The following is a 22867-nucleotide window of genomic DNA, read 5'->3' on the forward strand; positions in this document are numbered from 1 at the left end:
ATGAAAAATAATGTGTTACTGGGGCTGAAGTATATGAAAAGAAATATTGTGCAGGAGAACAAGTTTATCCGAATGCATCGTCACTGGCCCTGGCTGTACTTTCACTCCCGTTCTCCATCAGTGGAGCGAGTGTTTTCAAGGATGAACATAGTGCATTAAAAATCACTCAATCGCTTTCACGTTCGGTCATTTGAAGAGTTTCTTCAAATCTCGTATGGACCAATGCTAGAAAATGTGTTACCTTCAAGCCAACTGAAGAAATTCTGTAGAATTCCAACGCCAAAGATGATTCATGGAAGGAGGTACAAGAAAAGGAATGGGTGGTGCGCGATCTGTGACTTCAGGTTCATGGTACCACAGCTTTTGTCTCTATGCCTAGTTTCTGTGTTGAGTATTGTCTCTATAAATTTGTCTCTAATTCTTTGTCTAAACTTAAGTAACTTTGTAGAATTGGGGAGGGGGGGAATTTTATTTGAGTTTGTGGGAATTTGTGGGAAAAGCAGAGCAATTATGTGGGATTTTACCTTTTTTGAAGTGGCAACACTGGGTGGGATGCTACAGCTCACCACCCAGGCAGTAGTGAGAGTGGCTCGGCCGGTGGTTGCATTAGCTGCCAGTTGCTCAGTTGTCGCTGAGAGAGTGCCACGCTACTAGCGCCAACGAAAATAACAGGTCGCCTTCTGCCTTTGGTACAGGTACTGTCGCTTGGATATCTAGCTGATCACCTCAGTCCTCTTCAGTGCAAATTAGATGCATCCGCAGTTGCTTTTATTAAATAATTTTTTCAGAAAGTGGAAAAAATGAATGGCCTTAAACATTAGAAAGTAGAAGATCCAAGGTTGGAGTGGACGCTATTGTCGATTTGTTGCAAGGAGTAGTAAAGGCTGTGTTGTAGCGATGTTACATCGTCAAGTATTATGGGCCATATTCTCGTCAACTTAGGAGGCTTCCTAGAACCTTTGCATGAGCGATAAGTGTGTGTGTGTGTATATATATATATATATATATATATATATATATATATATATATATATATATATATATGTATATATATATATATATATATATATATATATATATATATATATATATATATATATCACATTATCACCATTTCGAGTTGCAGAACGTTTTATATTGTAGGTTATAGGTTAATACAGTATAGTTTCTGAAAATTACATCCAGACAATGCATTGCCGGAGTATATCAAGTAATTATTATGCTTCATCCTTAGATTTTACCTAATACTAGGCGTTTTACTTTGCTCGCCGAGCATTAGCCTCCCCCCCCCTTTTTTTTTTTTTTTTTTTTGAACTATTGGAATTTAATGCCACATAAAATTAGAGGCGAAGAGAGAGTGGTGGTCGTGACTGGCTAGGTCACTATGAAAGTCCAGCCTGAAGCCCCTCACCTGGGCAGTTGAAAATCGTCGTCTGTTTTTCGTAGGACAAACTTGTGAACATTGAACGTTCAGTAGTGCACTTGGCTCTTAAAACTCTGCGGTCCGTGTTTGCCAGACTTGAACATTATCTAAGTAGGTAGTGGTTATGCCTGTTGTATTTAATGTATTTTCAGTACCGGTATATATATTATAATGTATACATAGTTTAATTACATGTAATTGTTGTAGTTTTTAGATTTTGACCTTCTTGAGCAAGATTAAACTACTCGGCATGTCGATTCGAAACGGCGAGATGTGTGTTTGGTCCGGTAATTATTAGTTAACAAATTATGGAAAATTAGTGGACGGAATAGCACCAAATTTGGCTTTGACCAAACATGATTGGAGGAGTAAAGGACAGGAAGGAATGAAGTGATTCAGCTTTGAGAACAGTCCGGCGAAGGTCACTGACAGGGTCAAAAGTTTGAACCTTAATCCCACATTGGTTTGATATGATTTGCATCAAACTTAGTGGAAGCGTTTCAGGTTCACCTGAGGAAAAAATAATTCTATTCAAAACAGTGGCGGTAGGTGGTGGCGACCATCATCCATACACTTGATGTAGTGCAGCATACTTCTTCCTTCATCTTTATCATCCTTTTTCTGTCTGGCCCCCGCACTTCTTATTTCTCCCATCATCCCTGTTTCATTTTATTGCTCGTATTTCCTTTTTGGGATACATGGCGTCTGGCAATGAATGAATGAATGAATTTCCTTTTCAGGTGGCCTTACATTGTGTGACACGCCTAATGGATTCCTGTAAGCCGGGAAACCGTTTACAGTGCTGTATGTTAACCATATGACGAACCCTTATGTGTTCCCTACGTGTCAACAAGTGAGTTGGCAGATGGGTAGAGCCCCTCCTTGTAATTCCAAGGCCATCACTCCAACTGATGGATTCTAACCATTAGATCGCAAGGTGCCAACTGCACAGAACTCAGACACCAGTTCTTGAACCATAGCTGCAGTAATGCAGAATAACAGAAACATAACTTCCATTCCCTGATCTTCATATAAACTTCATCCTGATACCGTACAGGACTATTGAAAAAAGAAAATGAAGTCAGCATGAGTCTCGGTTTTGACTCCTTCAATCTAATTATATTTTCACTAATCACCACCCAGTGATTTAATTCAACTTAGGCTTTATAAACCAGAGGGATTAAATGTAGCCTTCTTTAACCCCATTCATTATGGCGTGCCTTCCCAAAGTCTAATAAAATGTCTGTCAACAGTAAAAATAAGCTCAAAAATGCATCTTTGAACTGTGGGATTAATATACCATCCATCAATTAACTGTTTCTCACCTGTTACATGCTTACCCTCGTACCTCTGTACTGCCTCAACTTCACAACCCCCATGAATCACCCTTATCCCAGTTGTTCTCATTGCAGATAACTTGCTTAGTCTACTTAATTCCAGCTCCCTACCAGTCTCCTCTTCCAAGCTTCTGTCTCCATCCCAGTCATGTTCAGCCAACCTCCAGCCTTGATGCATAGTTTCCACTCCCTGCTTTTCAGTCCAGATATCAACTTAATACCTGTACTTGTCATCTCAACCGTATAGTTAAATAACTTTCATTCCAGCTCTTCTCACTTAGAATCTCAAATTTAATCATTCCATCTCCAGCTATTTCACTTACTTTAGGCTACAATAACTCTTTCTAGTCTTCAGAAACATTTCCTTTTACTTCAGAGTTCATATTCCGGACCAGAAGTCTTGTAATACCAAATGATTACTGCAAGAATTGTTGTTCTTTGTGGCATAATTTTTGCTTTGTTAAAATGTTATTACTAACCCCATCCATTCTTGGGGATGAAGGTCCAGAGAATAATGATCAATCTCACTTTAGCAAGATGCCATAATCCCATAAGGGGTGGCCATTTGGCTTTGCATTTACAGGGAGGGACACTAGCCCTTCACCAACCCACTTGTTGTCACTTAGGGAAAATGTGTGGGTTGGTTATATGGTTACCACCCAGCACTGTAAATGATTTCCTGGCTTACAGGAAACCATTAGGCTTGTCACTCAATGTAAAGTCACCTGAAAAAGAAAGATGAGTGATGAAAAGTGATATGAAAGATGGGAGAAACAGGAAGAAAGAAGGGCAAACACAGAAAAAGCATGATAAAGGTGAAAGAAGAAGTAGGCAGCACTATATCAAGTGAGTTGGTGATGGAATAATAATCATAAGAACAATGATGATAATAACAGTAAAATATTATTACCATTATTATTATTATTTTTATTTTTATTTATTGATTTCCAGTTATTACCATAGGTGGTGATCTCTGTATTCATTATCATCATTATTATTACCGTTATTATTATTGTTCCATCACATTTTGTGTCTGATTTTCATCAGACTTTTTGATGATGTACAGCACATGACCCTACTACACTGACCCAGTTTCAGTGACCTTGACCTACTTTTCAAGGTCGCAGGTCCAAAAATGTCCAAAAGTAGTGAATTTTCGTCCTCAGTTTATTCCGAAACTATTATAGGTCCATGAACATTTGAGTAAATCCCATGATAAAATTATATTGTAAACATTTATATGAAGAAAATTGAAGGTCATTGATGCATGACTTTAAGACATTTGTGACTCCTCACTTTTCAGCAGTTTTCAGTTGCTTTTCCATACACGAAAAAACAACAAATGAGGCACGTCTCTTGCCGTAGAAGCTTTGTCTGATAGTGGACCAGATCTGTATGCACTTTAGTGGCTGTTTTATGTGTGCTTTTTAATTATTGCAAAAAATGATATTTTCATAGGGGGGACATCTGTAACTGTCTCTGACAGTTACAATTGTCTAGTTAAGCTTTGCCATATAAATGGTGAAGCATATTGTTTTCATAAGTATTGTTTATTTATTTATTTATTTATTTTTTTATTTTTAAAAATCTTCTTAGATCTTGATGATATTATGCAGGACAGTACCTTCGGGTAACCCAAGTACTCGTGCCAAATATAAATGACCTTGAACGGCCATACCATGTTGAGTACACTGCTTCCCGTCCGATCAGCGAAGTTAAGCAACGTTGGGTCTGGTTAATACTTGGATGGGTGACCGCCTGGGAACACCAGATGCTGTTGGCATCCCTACGTGTCAAGTGGGGTTGGTGGAGGATTAGTGCCCCTCCCTGTAAAACAATAAACTCTAAGCCCTTGGCCACCCCATTTGGGATACATGGCATCTGGCAATGAATGAATGAATGAAACTTTTTTCTTTTTCTTTTTTTTTCTTTTTTTAGGTCGTATGCTCATTTTTGGTGGAAAAATTGAGTATTTGAAATTAAAATATCTCAGAAACTAATTGAGATACAACTATTTGGTTGAAAGTCCAAAGATAAAAAAGTTTGCTGAGAATTTTGGCTGAATATTTGCCATTTAACCTAGTGGGAAGTACCAAATTCAAATCTGCATAGTGTTTTATTTGTTACACGTTTTAGAGAAAACCATAGAAGCTGTAACTACAGAAATATAGCTTGGTCCCTCTTATTATCGGAAAGGAATATGGTTACGGTTAAGCTTACAGTTAGCCATTTATTGAGACAAATGTAAAATGTACCCATGCTTTCTTCCACACCTTTGTCTTAAGATGTTATTGATATTACACAAGAAACTGCTTTAGGTTAATTTAAGTACATGTTCCTAATATGAATGACCTTAACTTCCCCCCCCCACCCCCCAACTCAAGGCATAGGCTACACAGCCCATTCTCAAGGCCCAGTAGTCCTCCTACATACCATACACCTCCATGTGTCATCACTTCGGCACTAACACCCACCATACATATTGAATACATGCAAGGGTTGTCTCATACAGACTGATGTATTGGCATTAGCTAGGATATTTTTACAACATGTCAGCAGGTCTTCTGGTACTGTATATCAGTAAACTCTGCTTTAATGAAATTCAGTTCCTTAAACTGTTCTCTGCCTCAGCCGTGATTTGAACCTGGGCCCATTAGGGCTGCAGGCCACCTCTCTACCAGTTTGGCTACTATCTTCCTCACACTAGTTTTAAAAGTTACAGACTTGTTTATGATGCCAAAATTTCATACCTTATATGCCATAATAAGTAATGTTGAAGCTTCTTTATTGTGGCTATACAGTACAGTAAGTAAATTTGTAACTATTATTATTGTTTTAATAATTTTTATTTCAGACTGTGGCAAAGATGACATGCCCATTTATGTCGAGACTGCCTGGCCAATTTGTGCGGCATTATGGGAATGCAATTATGCGGCAGTATGGAGAGATGTGCCCTGTTTTTTCTACCATCATGAAAGCACGTCCCATCACTTCACTCTCATCCACAACTGACTCAGGTAAGGCTCTCCATTCATCTGTCTTGTCTTTTGTCAGTCTGTTCTCTTCATCTGTCCACCGAAAGCCAGTAACCCTCATCATACAAGTGATCGCCTCCAGTTACAGTACTGTACAGTATGTGGTTATTCGATCAGCATGAAAGCACACACACACACACACACACACACACACACACACACACACATGCCAGCCATTTTCTCCTATGTAATAATAACAGTCCTGTACAAAGCCTAATTTTTTAATGTATGATTGGTGTTTATGTTAGGGTAATGTGATTACTGACACGAAAGCCTACAGTAGTTTCTTCCAAGATGGCCTTTGCATTTGGTCACTGTTGGATGTGTTAGTATCAGTGATCAAACAGTAGTGTAATGTTGGAATTTAAGCAGCGAGTGCAGTGCAGTGAAGTGAAATAACTATCAGTTCCAATAGTTATATGACCGTTGGCAAAAAGCATATCCTCACTGAACCCATATTATAATGGCCTCACCATACAGTTGATTGTTATCCAACGTTTTAAAAAATGTAATCTAGTTGTATAATGAGGGTTATTTACTTGCAGTTGGAGCCCTTGTTTTAAAATAATATCCGTTATAATATAGATACCATACTCAGTTTTTTTTTTATCGAGGCGAAGATGCACATGACAGATTGGTAATGATTGGCTGAATGGAACGTTACTTCATAATCTATTGAATATTATTTGACAACATATATCTGATGGGGAAATTTGGGTTAGCAAATGTTATTCAGACATGTTGCATTCAGCCAGTCGTCACCAACCTATCAAGTGCATCTTCGCCTCAATAAAAAAAACTGAGTATAGTGCAAACTATATCATATTTTTATTATGCTTATGCCATTAGCTAGCAGCCTACATCATATGAATCATATTTCACCATATATGGTATGACATTTTCTTTGCCTGTTAAATTCAGTAAAACTGGCAGTAAATTTGAAACCTTAATATCATTTACTGACTGGGCATTGAACATACTGTAGATACAAAAGCACAGTGCAGTAAAGTAATTTTCTGAAAAATTACTTTGCTGTAGAAGGAGGCACTTCCTGTGTACCTTTGCCTGTATGTTTAGAGTATTAAACTGGTAATATATTACCACAGGAATTTTATCTCAACAGAGGGAGAGAATAAGTGCCCCTTCCTGAATGGAAAAAATGTCGTCAAGCAGGCCAGTCGTGAAGTTCAGGAAGATGTGATTGACCTCTCCACTCGGGAAAACGGTGAGTGGGATGTGTTAATTGTGTTAGTGAGCTACTGTTAATGTGCAAGGGAAACCAGTAGGGGATTTGGGAATAAATATTTACTGAAGAGTGATTAAAGGTGTGATGGGTGGTGAAAATGAATGTAGTGTGAAGAAAGAGGCAGGAATTAGATAGCTGTTGTAGTTCAGTATTAAGTGGTAGGTGGGGGTGCTCACCATCCGCTCACTCGATGTAGTGCTGCTCTTGGTTGACTGCCATTTCCTCTCTTCCCTCCGTCTTTCCTTCCTTCCTCTTCTGTCTTTCTTTTCTTCATTCTTTCCTCTTCCTTCTGACTCTGGGTGACTCTACACTGAGTGACAAGCCAGATGGTTTCCTGTATGCCAGGATACCATTTACTACAGTGGGTGGTAACCATACAACCAAATTATGGTGCCTGGTGGCTTAGTGGGTAATAAGGCACTCCAATTGGATTGAGCCTATGCAACTTTATTTCCAAGGGGTGGTTGGAGTTTATTGCTCACGTAATGCCACTCAGGGATGAGTGAGGCTGGTCAGTCATCTTAAATGTCAGGACCAACTTAGCCCCGGGCTCCAAAGCTCCTCATGGGGCAACACTGGATTAGATGATCATGAGGATGAGTTTAGTATTGTTACTTTCTGGTAGGGAAGACAAAATTTTGTAATGAAAGGTACCAGCTTTGTGTGTCTTAGTATATTTGCTTGGGACCCTGAGCATTAGATTAAATGGGAGTGTTATTGTTAATTATACAAAAAGAATGTGATCCATGATAATGAAACCTGAATGATACACCTGATAACAAGTCTGGTTCTGTGTATTATTTTATAAGGTGTTTTATAGTGTCCCTATAAAGAGAGGAACAGCTGCTGGTAGTTGATGAAGTATAGGGAGACATTTGCTTAACTTAAAAAGTTGAATGATATTTTCATCTGAAGTTACACTGAATTGTATCTTGGCTAGTTAGCAATAGAGTAATTATGAGAATGAAATAAAATTGTGTATTCTATATTCATCATTTAGTCTGTTGTACTGTTATATCACTGGAAGACTATTGCTTTAGCTATGTGCATAATTTGATTACTGAATGTGATTGCTGTGCAAGTAGTGTAGGTTCATGAATATTTTAAGATCTTAACATTATTTGGCCATTCACAGGCCCAGATGGACTTGAAGTGAAAGCTAAAGACGAGACCAAATGTCCCTTTTTAGCCTCTCAGGAAACCTCTAAAAAAAAATCCAGTCATAAGGAAGGTATGCTTATTATAAAGTGGTAGAGCAGTTTTGTAATGTAGCCAAGTTTGAAGTGATACTATTTTTCCTATTTTTCACCTTTAATTGGTCATTCCATCTCATTAAAGAACTGGGATTCTCACTGCCATTGTTGGGCAAGTGCAATGAATGTGAGAATAATCTCAGCACAGGCAGCAGTAAAGTTAAGTGGTGGTGCAGTTTGTGTGTTTAGAAAAGTTCAGAATTCCCTAAAATTTCATCATATCTGAATTGATTGCAAGAGCATTTGGAAGTGGACGTTAGTGGTTATTCATATAAATGGCCTGGTTCATCCCTTTGTTTAACACGAAGCACTCTTCATAACACTTTTAGCCATAGCCACCCATATCCTGCATTCTCACAAGGCTGCAGATTCCACAACAAACAAAATCTGGGAGATGAAGGGAATAGAAACCTTCTTCACTCGTAACACACACTTCAGGTTTAGAACTTGCCTTGCCCAGCCTACACAGTCCTATCATCACAGACAAACTTTGAAACAACTCAAAATTTAGAATTTCAGTGCTGCAGGCACTAAATTTTTCCTTTAATGCAGACAAATAATCCACACACAGTTTTTTGCATGAAGCAGATAAATTGGCAGTTCGACCTATGTAGGCAACTCTGCTTCCCTATATACTCATGCTCTGTGGTACATTTTACAATAAGCTTCTGTCTTTTCTGAGATCTCTTACTATACTCGGTTTCATGGAGTCTGACGCACTGATTTTGCCAGCCAAGGACAGGTGGATTTGGTAACACTGCGATGCACTCGGGCGGTGATTGGTCGATTTCCTTTGTGCTTGAACATGCACCAAATTTACTTTGTATTCCAACCAAGGCCCTCATTGATTCCTAAAATACTGGAAAATACAGGTATAAATTAAAGCAATGATATCTTTAATGATAAATATCTGTCTTTTAAATTACTAGAGATAAACCTGAATGACAGTGATAACAAAAAGTAAGTAACATCTTTACTGGATGCATATAGACAACAGTCAGGGACTGATTTATTTGTTTTCATTTCATCATGTGTGATTTTGTTCACACTGCATGCGGTTTTATTATAGCAGCAGAGTTCAACTATTATTTTCTCATGGGGTTTGCTTTTATCTTACTTTCCGTTCTTCCACCATTAACAAAAATTCGGTTCATTCTGTAATGATGTAATCTATTACTTTCCCAGCTCTCTGTCGAGGGGACAGAGATACGTGCTTGAGGATGCATTGTGACCAGGGATAGGATGTCTGTCTGTATGTCTGTCTCTTATGATACGAAAATGTTAAGGAAAATCGAACACCAAACTTATTCATGTAAGAAATAATTTCACTGAATCTGACTGGGAATACAAATAAATGCAGATTTTTAAAGCTACTATTACCTATGAAGGTAATGAAAATGTGTACTGTATGTACACTATATACAGGGTATATATTGAGAATAGCATGCATTTACCCCAGTGAGGTGTGTGTGTGCGCTCACGCAAATCATAATTATTAGAAGATAAGCTGAGCTTATCTAGGGTCAGGTTGTATATAGTAGATGAGGTAATGAAGGGCATATTGTAGTCTGTAGACACTGTGTAGTGGTGGTAGGAAAAACATTCGAGCCTTCACAGGACCTCGGAACCACCTTGCTATGAACGTCTGAATTCCCGCTACAGTCGCTAACTTTGTTCGTATGCATCCAGTCGCGACTTTACCTAGTTTTGTTATCATTATCATTCAGGTTTTAAAAGGCACATACAGTATTTATCATTAAAGATATCATTGCTTTAATTTGTATCTGTGTTTCCCGGTATCTTACAAATCAATGAGGGCCTTGGTTGGAATGCAAAGTCAATTTGGAGCATGTTCAAACACAACGGAAATTGACCAATCATCGTCCGAGTGCATCGTGCAGTTTTACCAAATCCATCTGTCCTTGGCTGGCAAAATCAGTGTGTCAGACTCCGTGGAACCAAGTATAGTTCCTAGTATTTCAGTAGCTGGTACCTGTCGTGTGGAGTCATGTTTCTTCCCTATTTGGGTTTCTGGCTATATCAGCTTCAGTACAACTACTTCAGGGGTTGCATGTGATGCTTCCCTTATCATGAACTGGTCTAAGTCTCTGGTATTTTGGGTTGAGTCAGACTGTAGTGTTTTTGCTTTAACTGTAGCTTGGGTCACCCACAGTTCACTTTCTTGATGTATTGGTACCTACTATGACTATGAGATGCAAGCTAAATGGCTTCCTTTCTATCAGGATCTGGGGTGTGATCATAGAACCATTGTTATCCCTGGGGATTGGAAAGAATTCTTACTGTCCCATATTTGATGCCAGTTGAGTGTGCTAAAATGAAGACCAGGAATCCTCTTCCTCTTTAAAATGGTACCTTAAGTTATTCCAGATTGCTGTTGATATGAGCCCAGTGATTCTCTAGGGTCCAGTAAAATTGGCAGGCACACGAGGTTGTGTGGAAACAGAGAGGTGTGAAAAAGACCATAAAAGAATAGTAGTAATGAAGGTATTTGAGCAAATAAGGAACCACGTATCAGCGGTGTGCAAGACAAATGAGAGGGAATTAAGTGTGTACATGAATAGTGGACTTAGTATATTGCTCCACATGCTCCTGCAGCATAAACAGAATATAGTATAAGAAACAAGGAAATTGATAGAACTTTTCCAGATGCTAGAGTAAATGCACCCTTTGCCCTGCCTATGGCTGGTTGTGTCAAGACAGATCCTTGACTTTCACAACACTTTGCTGTACCTGTTTAATGAATAGTAATGGTGGCAGTCTCACCTTCCATAACTGCTACCATGATTTCTTTTTTTTTCTTTGCTTTTTTTTTTTTTTTTTTTTTAGGAGGGGGCTGTATGAATTTTTTTTTTTTTCATCCTTACTAACATTACAAGACTAGATGACTGTTTGCAGTATGCACCTTAATATTCCCTCTCATAGCATGAACCTGTGTGTGGTACAGCACATTTGATGATCAGCTGGATTATTTCATGTCATTGATGGTTTTTTTGAAGTGCTGAATCATATTGGTGCTGTCACACACTCTGTTAGATTTCGTATTATATACTGTATAAGATGATAGGTGGGGGTGCGCACCATCCAATCACTCAAAATAGTGCTGCTTTGGATGTCTGCCATTTCCTCTCGTCCATCCTTCCTCTTCTGTCATTCTTTCCTTCATTCTTTCCACTTCCTTCTGCCTACGGATGATTTTACACTTCCTCTTCTGTCTTTCTTTCCTTTATTCTTTCGCTTTCATCTGCCTATGGGTGACTCTGTACTGAGTGAAAAGCCAATTGATTTCCTGTACGCCAGGAAACCATTCACTACTCTAGGTGGTAACCATATAACCAAATTATGGCACCATTTGTGAATGTGTTACTCATATCTTCCATAATGAAGTCATTTTTATTCACTGTTTCTCCATTTGAACTTCTCCAAGTCCGTTTTCTGCCTGTTCTTTTTTGGAAGAATGTGTTCCTTATTCTCATGTTATACATTTCAGCAAAGTTTACCACCATTTCTCCTCTTTCATTCCTTTCTCCCACTTCTGATTTTTCCATACATGCTTCTACATTTTTTGGTTTCCCAGTTTTTGTATTGAAGTCTCCCATGAGTATAGTGTATGTGGTCTTTTCTTCTTTCATAATGTAGGAGATGTCGTCATAGAATGTTTCTGTTTCCTCATCTGAGCTTTGAGAAGTCGGTACATATACTTGTATTACTTTTAAGGTCTATTTTTTAGACAGTTGTAAGTATAATCCATGGTGCTCAGTTAGATACACTTCAGAATTTAACAGTGTTGTCTGCAAAATTTCTGTTGATTAGAAATCGTACACCACTAACTCATTTCATTTGTAATAGAATAGGTGTTTGTTTTCTTTCAGCTGAATTACTCTTTCTTCTTTTCTGTGGATCTCACTCAAACCTACAATATCCCAACTAATGTTTTTCAATTTAGTCTTTAAGTTACATGTTTGTAATCTTCTTTGAGGCTTCCGACATTGTATGTATAGATCTTCATGGATTTCAGTTTGTGTAATATCCCAGTCTCTAATTTGCCGACACAGTGCCTACTCACTTTCGGTGGCACACTGCCCGTAAGCACAGGAGGCAGTGCGGTTGGACCTTTAGTAGATGATGATCCAACAGGAACTCCTGTCAAATCATTTGCAATAGAATTCATGTTTGGTTTGGAGGATTGTGGCAAATAATCTCACCTCCTTGCCATATAGTTTCTGATGCGATATGATTTTTTATGCCACCTTATTCAGTATATTCGGTAGAGCCCAATATATCTGTAGGGAGTCCCATGGTCCGCACCGTCCAAGACGGTACCCCATATATCTACAAGGCCTTCCCCTATCTTCTACTCGGGGATGCACCAGGTAGCAGTAGCAGCCTGCCCCTGGTACTGTACCGTGTATATATATATATATATATATATATATATATATATATATATATATATATATATATATATATACAGTATAATTAGTTTTTAAAGGCTCCAATGTGCTTGCATGCATCGGCCTTGGTCACCAAATGGCTGCTGTCCATGCTGCTTGATCTCTGGTAGCTTTCCTATTCAATCCCTTTTCCCTGAGGTCACGCCCAGTGACTTCATCTGAGGTGTTTTTTGGTCTGCCTCTCACAACCCTACCCCTAACGTTAAGACTTCTCACTTTCTGCACCCAATTATTATCCCCCATCCTCCTTACATGCCCAAACCATCTCAGTCTACCTTTCCTCATCACAGCACAAATACACTCCAGTCCCATCCTACCTCTTCCATCGTAAAACATAGCTCCCCCAGGCCTTGCACTCAGGGATGCACTGAACATCCACCTAATCATCATCATTTCCATGCATTTGAGCTTGCAGATATCCTCTTCCTTTACTGCCCAGGTCTCACTATCATACAGCATTACATTCCTAACACATGCTGCAGACAAAGATCCCTTGGCACAGAGGGAGAGCCCTCTCAATGTCAGGAGAGGCAACAACTCCCTAAACTTCTTCCAAACACTCCTCACCCTAACCCCAGAGATAGCTCCAGTCCTGCTAATAAAAATTTACTCTTTTTTTTTTAACTTTATTCGGACTAATTCATGTTCTTTAAATTAATGAAGGCTGGTCTTGTGAGTGTACTCTTCAGCAGTATGTGTTTATATATGCCCAGTAGTAGATAACATGATATCATGCAAGGAAGCTTGATACAATATATGGAGACCTTAATCCTCAGGCAGCGGTGACCCTAAACGTTTCCTCTGTCCAGTTAAAAAAATCGTGTTTTGTTTTCATCACATGTTTTGACCCACTTATACCTAACCAAACATGATAACATTTTAGTCAGACAAAGTTGACACTCGACACTAACTATTCGCGACCCACATATCAATCTTAAGCATGATGTAGGTGCGAAAAATGACTTAAAAGTTTACAGTATATCATGCGGCTTTTCCGGAATGTACGACACAATTTATCGATCACTGTTTCCTGAATGCTATACGCAGCCAAGGGTTTAAATAACCTGATCTTATCTTCACATTTGTTCTGATGGTCTCATGATATGGGGATGCATTTATGGACTGTTTTATTTTGTTTCCTTCCAGTATGAGCCACTAACAGATATGCTGAATGTCTTAATGTAGTAGATTTTAAATCAAAAATTTTCCTGATAGCATGGTATGACAGTAAATCCTCAGTTTTGCAGACTACTCCTTTGAGGTTGGAGTGCTTCCCTCACTGAAGCAAAGTTATCTGGCAATATGGCCAGAGTGAAATGATTAAGTGTCCAGTCCTTTCTCAGTGGGTGAAGGGAGAGGTTTTTTTGTGAACCAGATTAAAATGTTAAGGTGAATAATTTATGAGTTAATATGTTTAAAATAATTTCAGTAGATTGGTAATATACTTAAACTACTATCACAGAGCCTTGTCTTCAAACAGAGGATATCAGAAATATAGTACTGCATAGCACAGCATACCCTGTTGTTGATACAGTGAGGACCTGTAATAATGATACTGCTGTAGTTAGTCAACCTGTCATTGGTAGTGGCTGGAACCTTTCATCAGTAGTGTAGAATTGAAATCTGTGTTGAGTTATTCTGTTCATAGATTTTTTTTTTTTTTTTTTTTTTTTTTTTTTAAATACTAGACTTTCATATGATTGCATGTCGTCAGCCTTGATTGCCATTGATATTTTTTTTATTCTGTTAACAGATATGAAGTAACCAGTACAGTGTACTGAATTTTGGTCTTCCTCCCAACATAAAGTTTGGGATGGTTCATATTTGTGTGAAGTATTGTATAACTATTTTGGTCTCAGCTTTTTTAGGACATTTTGTGCATGTAAATGAATTTTCAGAAATTTTTTCTGCTGATGTAACAGTAATCATAATGATGATATTACTATTAATAATAATAATAATAATAATAATAATAATAATAATTGTAAAAATAACTATTATAATAATTATAATAACTACTTGATGCCACAAGTACCATCAGTAGGTTAGAGAAATTATATTGCTTCTAAGTATCATATAATTTCTTTTAATACTGAACAACGTTATGTCTGGTGTTTTTGAAAGTTAGAAAATAAAACTGTTCAGTCAGTATAGTTTTTCTGGCCTGTTGATGGTATTTAGGCCTGAAACTGATAATATTTATTGTTTTTTCCCAATGATAATCATAATATACCAGTAGATAATGTGATAGTAATTAAAATAGCATATGTGGGTGTGTGGGTATGTAAGTGTGTGTGTGTATTTACCTATTTGTATTTACCTATTTGTAGTATACAGGAATTGAGCAATGCTTGTGTTGTCCTGTCTCCATATCCACATTTATCAAGTCTACCTTTACACACATGAATGTTTTTCTCATGCACCACCTCTTTGTCTAAGTCGTTCCAAATATTTAAGAATATACCTAATTGTGATATACACGGAATGTACTATGCTCGTGGGTTTCCGTCGCTGTTTCTCAATAAGTCGAATTTAACTTTAAACTCGTTTAAGTTTTTAGACAGGACGATCTCTTTGTCCAGGCTATTCCATAAGTCTATACTTCTGTAAGGAAAGCTATATTTCTTGATATCCTTCAAGCAGCTTGACTTTTTCAATTTCATTCCATGTCCTCTTGTTGCTCTCTTATCCCATACAAACAGATCTTCTTTGTCAGTTTTATCTACTCCCACCATGGTCCTGAACACCGCAATCATGTCTCCCCTCTTTCTCCTTTCCTCTAACGAAGGCAAATCCAGTTTTTCCAGCCTCTCTCTGTATGACAGGTCTGTCAGACTGGGGACCATCTTGGTTGCTGTTCTTTGTATTCTCTCAATCTTGTTTATATCTTTCTTTTTGTGTGGGGACCACACTACCGCTGCATATTCTAACCTGGGGCGGATCATGGCCACTATCAATTTTTTCATCATTTCCTCATCCATATAATGAAATGCTACTCTTATGTTAGTCAAGAGCTTATAAGTCTCTCCAACTATCTTGTTAATGTGCTTTTCTGGTGACAAACTATCTTGGACCAGCACTCCCAAATCTTTCTCTTCTCTCCTTTTTGTGATTAATTCATTACCCAAAAAATAATTCAGTGATGGTCTCCTGGTACTTTTACCCATTTCCAATATTTTACATTTCTTTACATTAAATTTCATTTCCCACGTCCGGCTCCAATTGTGTATCCTATCCAAATCCTCCTGCAGTATTTTACAATCCTCCTCAACCTCTATCTTCCTCAAGATCTTTACATCATCAGCAAACAGACTTGCATAACTGTTCACTCCATCTACCTTATCATTTACGTAAATCAGGAACATTACTGGCGCCAACACTGAGCCTTGAGGGACTCCACTTGTTACTTCTCTCCTTCCAGACATCTTTTCCTTTATTACTGTCCTCATTTGTCTGTCTCTCAAAAAGTCTCTCATCCATTCCAGAAGTTTCCCCTTTAATCCTCCTATATATTCTAGTTTCTACATTAGTCTCTTATGAGGTACCTTGTCAAAGGCCTTCTCTAAGTCTAAGTACACACAATCCACCCAACCATCTCTCTCCTGTACCACATCAATCGCTCTTGAGTAAAAGCTCAACAAGTTTGAAACACATGACCTTCCACTTCTGAATCCAAACTGACATTCAGCCAAAATATTCATCTCTTCCAGATATTTTATCCATCTGTCTTTCAGGACTCTCTCACACAATTTTGCGACCATGCTGGTTAGAGACACTGGTCTGTAATTCAGGGGTTCTTCCCTGTTTCCTCCCTTGTAAATTGGTACCACATTTGCCCTCTTCCATTCTTTTGGCACTTTCCCCTCTTCCAGTGAGCTTACAATTAAGCTGTGTGTGTGTGTGTGTGTGTGTGTGTGTGTGTGTGTGTGTGTGTGTGTGATGTTTTTTGAGGATGTAATAGCATCATAAGTGTCTTGTTATTGCTTTATTAGTGTTTAAATGTTTATGCAACAGATAACTTTCTAAGAAGTGCTTGTTCTTTATTAATAACAGTTAATGCTATGTATCCCATTTACAGGATTGCCAGCATTCCCCTATAATGAGTTCTTCCAAGAGCAAATTGCCCGTAAGAAAGCTGACCACTCGTACCGTGTGTTCAAGAAAGTGGCACGCATTGCTGACCAGTTCCCTCGTGCCAAGGAGTACTCTTGGGGGGAGAAGGAGATCACTGTGTGGTGCTCCAATGACTACTTGGGTATGAAATCACAGATAATGGAATGAATGTACAATAAGTCCTTGTTGTATGTCAGTTGGGTACAGTGATAGAAAAGAGAGGAATATGTGCAAAAGAAGTGGAAAGTAGAGTAACACAAAGAAGGAAGGTAGCTGTTGCTATGAAGGCCTTGATAAGAAACAGAGGCTTGAGTGTTGCAGCTGAGCAAGGCTTACATGAAGTAGTGTTAGTGCCAATTTTAACATATGGATGTGAGACCATGGAATGGCATGAAAATGAAAAGTCAAGAGTGAGAGCGGTGAAGTTGGGACTGCCGAGGAATGTATGTGGAGTACAGAGAGTGGATAGGGTATGAAATAATGTGGTTCATGAAAGATGCGAAGTGAGGAAGTCTGTGGACACCAGAATTGAAGAGAGTGTACTGAGATGGTATGGTCATGTGGAGAGAATGGATAATACGGTAATAGAGTGGTGAAAAGGGTATATCTGAGCAAATCTGAAGGAGGGAGGTGGCAAGTTAGGCCAAGGAGAAGGTGGAGGGATATGGTGGATGAGTGTGTGAGGAAGAGAGGTATGGAAATCAGTGAGGCTGGGAGACTGAGAAGAGCTCTAGCTGGCTAGATGAACGTTGTGATGAGAAGTGCATGATCAGGGATTTGGCAGCCCATTTTAATGTGACAGCATTCAGATTGACTCTATTAGATGTGTTTATGTGAAGCTACAGAATGTGATGAATGTTTCTGGCATATCAGATAGAGCCAGGATTCTGGGGGCTTGAATAATGAGTGAATGAAAACGTTGCCCATTAGGTTGGGCAGACTTGGGCTGTCTGGACGTTGCTACTCCTCACCGTGCCCTAGGATGGGAAAGGAGGTCCGGATGATGATGGTGATGGTGATGTATGTCAGATAAAGGAATGAATGTGCAATAAGTCCTTATTGTGTCACATAATGGAATGAATATATAATGTTCTTGTTGTATGTCAGATAATGGAATGAATGTATATTAAGTCCTCGTTGTATGTCAGAGAAGTACCAAAATACCAGCTTTTTTATACGAAGTAGTACTGTAAATTGGGAAATTGTTCAGTATGCATTACAAGTAGCAGTGGAACTTTAATAGGCAAGTTTTTGTAATTTACTGTGAGTTTAATGACAAAAGGAATATAAAAGTAGGCATCATATACTGTAATGAGGACTTATTGTACAGTATTGTGCTTTTCATCACATGCAAAACATATTTAGTACCATGCAATAATAGTAGTAGTAGCTGTTGTTGTTGCAGTAGCTATAGTTGCTGTAACTTGTTGTAGCTGTTCTTGCTGCAGCTATTTTATATGTGGCTGTTGTTTTAACTGTAGCGGTTGTTGTTGTTGCTGTAACTTGTTGTAGCTTTTTCTACATCAGTTAGTGGCTTGGGACCCATCTCCAATGATTCACTAAGGCAAAGGAGGGTGTGAAAACGAGAGCTTTGAAATTAACAAAGGCCAGGCAGGACAAGAAAATATGATGTGCTTTCCCATCCAAAATCAGGCAGGCACTGAGCTCATAAACTCACAGCATGTGGTGTTAAGCCTGTAAAGTTGCAAGAAGCCACCAGAAAAAAAATCTGCCAACTACAGGAATTTTCCTACGATATTTCTTGGACCGTACCAAATATATGGTGCGAATTAGAGGGTCCAGACTTCCATTGCACCAACTGTGTATCCACACGAATTTCATCCATTAGTTTCTGCATATATCCATTAAGTTATTTCCACAGCTTCTATATCTTGCATTTTCATAGTGCCACATACCATGATTATACAGACATTATCATCTGACTTCCATACATTCTCTTAAAGCTCACTGTCATATACAGCATCCTTTTGCACCACCCCATTCACATACCATATCCATTCTGGAACTATATCTAATCAGCAGATTTTAATTTTCCTCTTAATATAGCAGACTTTATTACCCCACACCTTAGAAAGATCTGCTTATTTCTTATTGTCCAACCCTAGCAACTCACATTCCTTATTTAAACCCTTCATTCAGAGATTGTGTTTGTGTGTGTGTGTGTGTGTTATATACATGATATTATGCTGCCACATAATTTGATATATATTGGGGAGAGATCTTTCATGGTGGGGTTTTATGGATATTGCTTATAACTTCATCACTGGGAGATACTTAGAATACGTTTTTGGAAAGCATATCAGTAAGCATGTTTGACCATACAAGAGTATCGGAAAAAATTTAGGGGTCAGGCTGCAGATGAGGTTGCTGGTAACACAGTATCTCCTGTATATTGGGCTTCATTTGTCCATTATATGTAGAGCCATCATGTGTGGTACTGTAGGTTAAAACATCAGCCATGCAAGGTGATGACCTTTTTTTTTTTTTTTTTTTTTTTTCTCCCCCCCTCCATGTAGCCTCTTATCTCTGAACTCTTCTTGCATCTGCTCCAGCCTCTTTCTCTTTATCACTTTTACTGCTGTCTCATCTCCCACATTCCACCAGAATTGTTTTGTCACTGATTACTGGTAATACCTCATATTACACTACCATCATCTTTAGCATTCTAAATTGAACATTTGATTCAAGATAATTCTGCGAATCTAATCCTTGCAGATTGTAGGACCTCGCTGGCTGTTTAAGTGTAACAGTTGCCTTACTAATCTCATTCTTTTGTAATGGTAGGAATGTCACGCCATGAGAACGTGCGTGCTGCTGTGCGTGCTTCCTTAGAGCGCCATGGAGCTGGGGCTGGTGGGACACGCAATATCTCCGGGAATACAATCCTGCATGAAGCTCTGGAGGCTAAATTAGCCTCTATACACAAGAAGGATGCTGCTCTCTTGTTCACCTCATGCTATGTTGCCAATGACTCCACACTATATACTTTAGCCAAGGCATTACCAGGTTAGTATTTTGTTACCGTCTTCAGTTATATACTGTTTTTTAGATTTAGTTTTGTAGTTTATGCAAGTGGGGGCACCCATCATCAGCTCATATGATGCAGCTTATTTCATTTAGTCAGGGACACCATGTACTCTGTTGGGTGGTAACCATATAACCAGGTAGTGCATGGTGGCCAACTGGGTTTAGGTGCTCCAGCTGGATATGGCCTATGAGGATTTGCATTTGTGGGATAATATGAATTTAGTGCTCTCATAATGCAACTCAAAGGTGGGGAACTGATTACCTTTGACTCAGATGATTGGTAAATACAGGGTATTTCTGTAGTGCATGAAACTGATTCTTGATTATGCCATACCGTAACTATGGAGAGCTTTCTACTGGTGGATCACTTTTTTCAAGGTCAGACTTGTGGAATGCATGGATAGTTAATGAATGGAGAGACAGTAGAATGAAATGAAAGATAGACAAAGTAAAGCTTGGATTCATTAAGAAAAATTTGGTCTGGGTCTGATGATTTGACACATCAGTTTTCCAGACATTTTTTCAGGTCATTTCCAGTAGTTTGTTGAAATGGTTATATTAGCATTTGTCTAGTCCTGTAGGCAAATTCAGGTGAGAGCAGTTGCAGTAATCTGACCTTTTCCTAGCTCTGGAGCAGAAAGAAGAGGGGGTGCATGTATAGGACTGAAAAGGATAAAAGAAGGTTTAACACTAAGACTTACTATACCTGAAAATGTTATACTTTGCCTCCCTGTCTAGTTCTTGTCGGTAGACTAAATATGGTAGTTTTGGTTTGGGTAATCAATCCAGTCTCAGCTACGATGAAGAGTAAGATTAGTAGGTGGAGTGCAGGAGTACATGAGACAGGATGTTTGGAATAACAGCAGGGGCTGGTGATGATGAGGTTTAGAGTTATATTTATTTGTAGCCACATTGAATGAGTTTGGTGTTAGTCTGTAGAAAGCTTTTGACATTCTACCCATCCCAGCCCATTTATCTTCAGTTGTGAATCCTCATCTGTCTCTTATTGTTTCCAATCACTTTCCCCACAGACTGCCACATCTTTTCGGATGAGGGTAACCATGCTTCCATGATTCAAGGGATCCGCAACTCAGGAGTCCCTAAGCACATCTTCCAGCACAATGATCCGGCACACTTGGAGGAGTTATTGTTAAGTGTGGATGTTGCTATACCCAAGATTGTGGCCTTTGAGACGGTCCATTCTATGACTGGGGCTGTGTGTCCTCTCGGTGAACTTTGTGACGTAAGTTGGAACGATTTTATTAGTTGTATAATAGTTTTCTTTCTTGAAGTATTTGGAGATATGTTTACTGTTACAGTATTAAGGTAAACCAGTGAATTATGTGATTGCTCTTGAAAGATAATTAACAAGAAACATTAATGAAGTTCTTTTGAAATTAAAATGACATAACAACTGTCTGTTGTAGGTCATCATATCCCTGCGATTTTGTCATAAAAGAAATGGTTGGGTAGATGCAGGAAAGGAGTTTAGATGATAGTGAGAGAGAGAGAGAAAATACATTGATGATAAGGGGGTATGGCAAAGTGATTGTTAATAAATAATTAGCAAGAAAATTCAAGAAGTTTGGAAGAATATTAAATTTCTTTGGAAATAGGAAAATGGTTTGGAAAGAGGTGCTAAAGTGTAGGAATGAATACGAGAAAATGGAAGAGATGAGTATGGGATAATGCTGACATGAATGAAGTACAAGAATTTAATGAGAAACCTGTATTGAATTGGTAAGAGACTAAAATAATGAGAACAGCAACAACAAGACCGAGTTTGTGTGCAGAGGAGGAATATTGTACTATAGAATATGCCTGTGGGAAAAAGTAAGAGACCTGTGTAAGGCTGAAAAATAGGAAGGCATCACAAGTTGTTTTGGTGGTCTCAGGCACGTGGATCAGAAACTAAGGGACCGCAAGAATCTGACCACTTCAGCCAGGCACGCCAAATGATATTTTGTTAAGATTATTTACATTTATCTGTGTTGGGGGAGTGAGGTATCTTGTGGGGAGGGTGTGCATTTTGGGCATAGCGGATTGTTTGTAACTTGTATTTTGTGCTGGTAAAGAAGTACAGAAGTATGATGGCCACATCATAGTTGAGCGAGCTAGTTGAACTCATATCTCAGGGCGGTGGAACCAGTCTTTGAAGATGTGGGCAGTGAAGCATGCCTTCAAGGAATGGTACCAGACGACAGGAAGGACATCCATCGCCCCACGAAGACACCGAGGCTGCTTTGCATGGCCAAGAATAATGGGCTTAAGTCGGTGTATGCTGTTAGCGTTGGCAAAACACAAAGCAGATATCCGTTGCTTGGAGAGCTTGCGGCCGGGTACATGCTTCTCCGTCTCCTCTGCTAGAGTGTTCGTAGGCAAAGAGTGATAGAATAAACCAGTTTCATCAGCGTTGTAGACTTTACCGATAGTGAGGCCCTCCCTGTCGATTAAGCGCTTCACGTTGTGCCGAAACTCCTCTACTCCATCCTCGTTGGCGTCCAAAGCTTCGCCATGAGACTTACAGTTGGTAAGGCCATGTCGTAACTTGAACGCGAAGAGCCAACCCTTGGATGCCTTGAAGTCTGGGGCGTTGTGAAGCCTTGCGAACTTCTCAGCAGCAGCCTTCAGCTCCTTGCCACGCACCAGCACACCAGCAGCACGTTGCTGTTGATACCAAATCAACGTGGAGCAGTCGACTTCAGCATACTTGGGAGTAAACATCATCTTCCTCTTCACGTTGCATTTGCTTTTCGATGAGAAGTCAGCTGTGTACTGCATGAGTTTGTCTCGGGATCTCTTGATATCAAACAAAGTAGATCGGACCAGGTTGAATTCACGAAGGATGCGTGAGGAAGACCATCCCGCGTCCACCTTGTCCAATATCTCCCTCTTCTTCTCCAGAGTCAAAACCACTCTCTTCCTCTTCTCAGGCAGCGG

General features: G+C 39.0%; 1 protein-coding gene and 1 non-coding gene across 6 annotated transcripts in view; both read left to right on the forward strand.

Moving 5' to 3' along the window:
- Positions 1–22867, forward strand: part of Alas (5-aminolevulinate synthase) — a 100562-nt gene that overhangs the window by 62325 nt on the left and 15370 nt on the right. For 2 of the 5 annotated variants that reach the window (XM_080266112.1, XM_080266113.1), the window contains exons 2-7: positions 5615–5777; positions 6919–7020; positions 8177–8272; positions 16845–17021; positions 19685–19906; positions 20959–21170. In XM_080266112.1, coding sequence (XP_080122238.1) covers positions 5615–5777; positions 6919–7020; positions 8177–8272; positions 16845–17021; positions 19685–19906; positions 20959–21170 — 972 coding nt within the window. Of the gene's footprint in view, positions 1–659; positions 696–5614; positions 5778–6918; positions 7021–8176; positions 8273–16844; positions 17022–19684; positions 19907–20958; positions 21171–22867 lie in introns of those variants that run through there. The other 3 variants (XM_080266114.1, XM_080266115.1, XM_080266116.1) reach the window with 3 other exon arrangements.
- LOC145391562 (5S ribosomal RNA) lies at positions 4425–4543 on the forward strand. The gene has a single exon (XR_013895880.1). It is a non-coding gene; the product is annotated as a 5S ribosomal RNA (ribosomal RNA).

The sequence above is a fragment of the Coenobita brevimanus genome, chromosome 18 (assembly GCF_032717465.1).
Source record: "Coenobita brevimanus isolate Jiangsu-jjx chromosome 18, ASM3271746v2, whole genome shotgun sequence".
NCBI lineage: Eukaryota > Metazoa > Arthropoda > Malacostraca > Decapoda > Coenobitidae > Coenobita > Coenobita brevimanus.